This window comes from Myotis brandtii, unplaced genomic scaffold, assembly GCF_000412655.1.
Source record: "Myotis brandtii unplaced genomic scaffold, ASM41265v1 scaffold963, whole genome shotgun sequence".
Lineage (NCBI taxonomy): Eukaryota > Metazoa > Chordata > Mammalia > Chiroptera > Vespertilionidae > Myotis > Myotis brandtii.
The window spans coordinates 834313-839464 of record NW_005371986.1 but is presented as its reverse complement, the minus strand read 5'-3'; the positions used below and the strand labels follow the sequence as shown (position 1 = coordinate 839464).

General features: G+C 37.4%; 1 protein-coding gene across 1 annotated transcript in view; it reads right to left on the bottom strand.

Annotated features, from left to right (window-relative positions):
- Positions 1 to 338: 338 nt before the first annotated feature.
- Positions 339 to 5152, bottom strand: part of DMRTA1 (DMRT-like family A1) — a 20168-nt gene continuing 15354 nt past the window's right edge. Inside the window, exons 2-3 of the mRNA XM_014533305.1 lie at positions 5023 to 5149; positions 339 to 1248 (exon numbers count right to left, since the gene is read on the bottom strand). Of these exons, the coding sequence (XP_014388791.1) occupies positions 401 to 1248; positions 5023 to 5149 (975 nt within the window). The 3' untranslated portion in view covers positions 339 to 400. The remainder of the gene's footprint in view (positions 1249 to 5022; positions 5150 to 5152) is intronic.

The window sequence follows — 5152 nt, the reverse complement described above, 5'->3', positions numbered from 1 at the left end:
TTAATTTTATATAATGCTGGATTGTTTTATGCTTACAAATGTATTTTACAACTACAAACTCCAGTTTTCAATAAAATAAAAACAAGTACAGTTTTAAAATAGAAATTTAACAATGTATATTTTAGGGAGAAAATGTGTTAGTTTAAAATAAAAGTATTTCTTGAAATGGCTTTATTCAAGGCACATACAACGTTTAAATGTTTCTTTCACTTAATAAATGCTAAAGAAGTCTTTAAATATCAAGTTTATTATATTGCTTTTAAAAAACAGCATCTTTAAGGCCTGGTAATCCACTCACCTACATAGTGAGCACATTAACAGATGTGGATGTGGGTGTAGGTGTGGGGTTGCATTGCCTGCCTTCTAGAAATGCCTCAGAAAGGGAGAACAGGCGGGTGTGTTACAGATTGTCCTGAGTCAGCCTGGAGCACAGTCTGCTGCCAGTTACAGAGTCTTTACTGGGATGGTGGGAAGCATCCCGAATCATCCCTGAAAAGGCATAATCCAAAGCTGGGTGAAAAGGCAAAGCTGGTACCAACCCAGGAGTGAGGTAGGGAGACATGAAACCAGGTAGCCCTCTTCCTGGAGAGGAATACGCCAGCCGTAATGGACTGACACCTAGTCTAGGACTTAAGCTGTAGAGACTTGAATCACGACCATAGGAAGCAGAACTGGTTTGAAGAGGAGAGAAGGCTGATTTACTCCCTAGAGTTCCAAAACCAATTCCAGCTAAACTAAAGTTTGAAGCTCTCTGGAAAGCTGCATTTCCCAGTTCTCCTGAGCTCGCGAGGTCCCTGCTGTCTGGTTGGTGTTCTTTCCCGTTGAGGACCTGTTCGATAGCTTGGACCACATCCCCTTTGCAGAAATGCAGAATGCCCTCCAGCCGGCTGCGCCTGTAACTTGGAAAGATCTTGGTAAGGATGTCAAGAGGATCTCTTGGTCTTGAGGACACGGTGCGAAGTCTGGATCGGGGAGCAGTGAAGTTCTTGGCCCACTCACTTTCATTTCCTGATTCCAGATCAGAGGATGAGAGAGACCTGGGACTCTCTTCACCTCCTGATTGCTCCCCAGGGTGAGGAGACACAACGCTATCCTCCTTGGTTGAGTTTTCTGAAACAGATGACCTAAGATTGTGTTTTCCAATGACACCAATAGGCTTAGGAGATGATTCCAGGGTAAGTTGATGAGGTTTGGAGACTGGTTCTTTTTGTCCATTCTGGTATGAGTCACTTTTACTCTCTTTGTGTTCTGGGGGAAAAGAAAAAAAAAAGAGGAATCAAATAAGGAAAAACTTCCCAGAACATCGTGCTGCCTACTCAAAAACAATGCTGGATAGAATAATTCATTCCCGCATAGTATATTAGTAATACTTATTCACTGTAAGAAATTTTAATGAATAAAAATTTTTAAAGCTCATTTGGAAATGCCAATGTTGGAATAGTGGGAAAATGCTATTTATTATGCCATTTCAAGATCACAAAATTAAATAATACATATATTCAGTAGTAATTTGGAATCAGAAATGAGAGTCCATTGCTATCCCAAATTGTTAATGTAACACCCAATATCGCACACTGGCAATTTGAAGTTTTCGTAAATGTCACTTAAGTTTTGCTGTTATCCAAGTGAGTCTTCTTTTCACAATGACGTGATGCAAACAGAACTGAGTAAAATAATTATGTTTTAGATAAGAAGTCAAAAGAAGAAGCAACCTGAGTATGAAAATGAATATTCTATTTAATCATTAATGCTACATTTCTACAATTGGTTTTTAATGCTCACATTAGCAAGTTTCTACTAAATTACCTGAATAATGTGAAAAAATAACAAAATTGTTTACTCCATATCAAATCTAAGCCAATAATAATGACTGCTGTACCAATCTCAAGTCACACCAGTCACACACTTCATTTTAGTGAGAGGTGATACAGAGTTGGTATTTTTTATAATCCTCTGCGAAATACAGGCTTTCCTTTTCAATCCTATGAAAATATCGAGAAAAGAGATTACAGTCAAATTGTTTCTAAAAGAAAATTAGAAACAGCACTATTGCACTATTGTAATCTGTATGGACCTTCAAAGTGTGTGGTAAAAATAATACATTAGGTATTTATTTCAAATCTCAACTCCCTTGTAATCTTAAGGGAAATTTTCCAAAAAATGTTTTTACAGAGCAATCTGATTTTTCTACCTCAACTGGTTGAGCATGAATATTAATAAAACAAGAATATCTTTAGGAAAATAATAATGCATATATTCACTAAGTAACTTTTGTTTTGGTTTATACTATAGACATATTTTATCTCATTTCCATTTTCAAAGAGTAAATTGTCAAATGGGATACTCAGAAAATTTCAGTCAAACTTTCTTATTCTACTTTCTTATGAATGCAACAAAACAAATATTGCCTAAAGCAGTGATTTGCAACCGTGATTTGCAAAACTCCTATGTTTTCTCAAGGAGAGGTCCTACATTCTAAAATAATATCTAGGATTTATTTTAAAATTAAAGTCAGTGCACAATTGAAAATTTTGATCACTAAAATGCTGTCATTACCTCAAACATTTAACAAAAGAAAGGATGTTTCTCCTATAAAATTTCAACAACTCTAATATTGTCAACTTTAAATAAAACAATAAAATTCTTTTGATGTAATTCTGCCATGTGGAGAGAGATTGGCATTGGTCTGCCATTCCATTTTATTTTCAAGGATGATTCACTAAATATATCCCCCTGAACATGTAAGGCCTCAAAATTTCACCTCTAAAGCAATTTATATGTATACATATATATGTTGTCATTACATTGTACTTATGGAGTATAATATAATGCAATAAAATACAGATTGCATGAAACCTTCTAGAAAATACGGTGTCTTTAAAGTACTGTGATATCATTTATATCATCTCTCTGTTCTTTCAACTCCTATTGCTCTTTTTACCTCTTTGCTTTTATCATTGTATATTATGTCTTGTAGTTTTTGGATGTGTATAGTTTTCCTCATCTTGAATATAAGGTCCTTTTGTGTAGGGAAATCTTTATTCCCCTCTGAATCACTGTTAGTCTTTGTCTCATGAATGAGTAAATTAAGTGCCTTCCCACAGTTCATGGATATTGTGTAAGAAGAGGCAGTTTAGAAAAGCCGTGAAACTAGTCTTCCAAAAAAGGGGGTCAACTGAGCCAAAGAATAAAATAACATAATTGACCCTATGGAACAGAACACTTTGGGACCCCTCCAAGAAAAATACATCAATCAGTATGCAGCAGAGGTCTGTCAGCCAGATCCCACTGTCAATTTAATTTGTAGAATTTTAACTGTTACTTCTTTTTTATAGTAGTTTTGTTTAATAACTCTGCTCTTCAGCCCTCTCTGATTTTTCATAAGAAATGTTTAAAGTCTATTTTGTCTGCTGAAATAAACTAAAACATGGGCAAAAAATGGCATAGGTGAAAAAATCATATATGCCTTATGTAAATACAGAAATAGTTTTTTATCAAAAGCACATCCTGTGATATAAGATCTGCAGTTTTCATAATCTAGGAACATTTTCTAATTAACAACTTACTGTATCATTATCGTACAATTTCATATAATACAACTTGTCTTGGATTTATTAAAAAAAAGTACTGGTAACATTTTCACTGCAAGTGGGCCCTGTGGAGGATTATGCAATTCACTAAAATACAGTGCGATTTACATTAGCAGGAAAAGTTAATTTGGAATAACCCTAGTCAAATGTAGATATGTATGCATATGTGTGTGTGTGTATACATGTGTGTGTGTGTGTGTATGTATATATATATGACCTAACAGTGAATTAAAGTTATTTGTAGCTGATAAATAAGAAAAAAATAATTAAAACTCCTTGGGTAAGAAATCCCTAATATTGGACTTTGAAATTCTTATCTGTGTTTTCACATGGTGGAGAAGTGAAATTTTTTCCCCTATAGGAAGAGCTGAAACTTCAAATATTAGAACATTTTATACTTTAGGAGGCTGACAAATGAGGATTGGGGTGGAATGCTTAAAAATTTTGAAGAGACTGGGATGAAAAGAGGCTTTGGTGGATGTCAGTCTCTTCCCCACTTCTAGCTGGCTCCAGAAATTTGCCCCAAAGGTTAGGAACCTACTCTCAACTATCAGTGAGTTTCCCACACAAGATCAGAAGGTTGACTCTGGTTTTATAGCTGAAAACAGTGCGGGTCAAGCTCAAAACGCAGCCCCTCTCACTAAGCTTTTCACTCAATGACTACTCACACCAAGTCACAGAACCTGGGGCACAAACTCCATTCCTAAAGTAAGTTGCTCATCTTATTACTCACCCTTCACTTTTTTCATTATCGTATCCTATCGCCTAAACTCAGCAGTGGTTCTCAACCTGTGGGTCGCGACCCCTTTGGAGGTCGAATGACCCTTTCACAGGGGTCGCCTAAGACCATCGGAAAACACATATATAATTACATATTGTTTTTGTGATTAATCACTATGCTTTAATTATGTTCAATTTGTAACAATGAAATTGGGGGTCACCACAACATGAGGAACTGTATTAAAGGGTCGCGGCATTAGGAAGGTTGAGAACCACTGGAAGGAACTGAAAGCTTTTCCAAAGTGAATGTGATGGGTCTCAGCCACCCTCATTCACGTCCTATTGCAGAGCAGTTTTCCAGACCTTAGTGCTTCTTTTAAACAACTTTTAAAAATATATTTTTAATTGATTCAGAGAGGAAGGGAGAGGTAGAGGGAGAGAGAGAGAGAGAGAGAGAGAGAGAGGAACATCAATAATGAGAGAATGATGAATCGGCTGCCTCCTACAAGCCCGAAACCTGGGCATGTGCCCTTGACCACGAATTGCATGGTGACCTCCTGGTTCATAGGTCGAGGCTCCACCACTGAGCCACTGGCTGAGCTTTTTAAACAACTTTTATTGTCCGCCTCCAGGGCAAGGCTGCTTGTTTCACAAACTTTCTCTCCGGAACAATCATTTTCTTTTGCAAAGAGGAAAAGAAAGACCAACTCACCTTGCTTTCCCTCTGTGGAATCTGGATGGAAACCCTGGAAAGCAGGGGTCGCGAGCCCACGAGCGCGTCTCAAGGCGTCCGGTCCCAGCGCAGCCACCTCCGCAGGGACGCTGGCCTCCTGGGGGTCCTC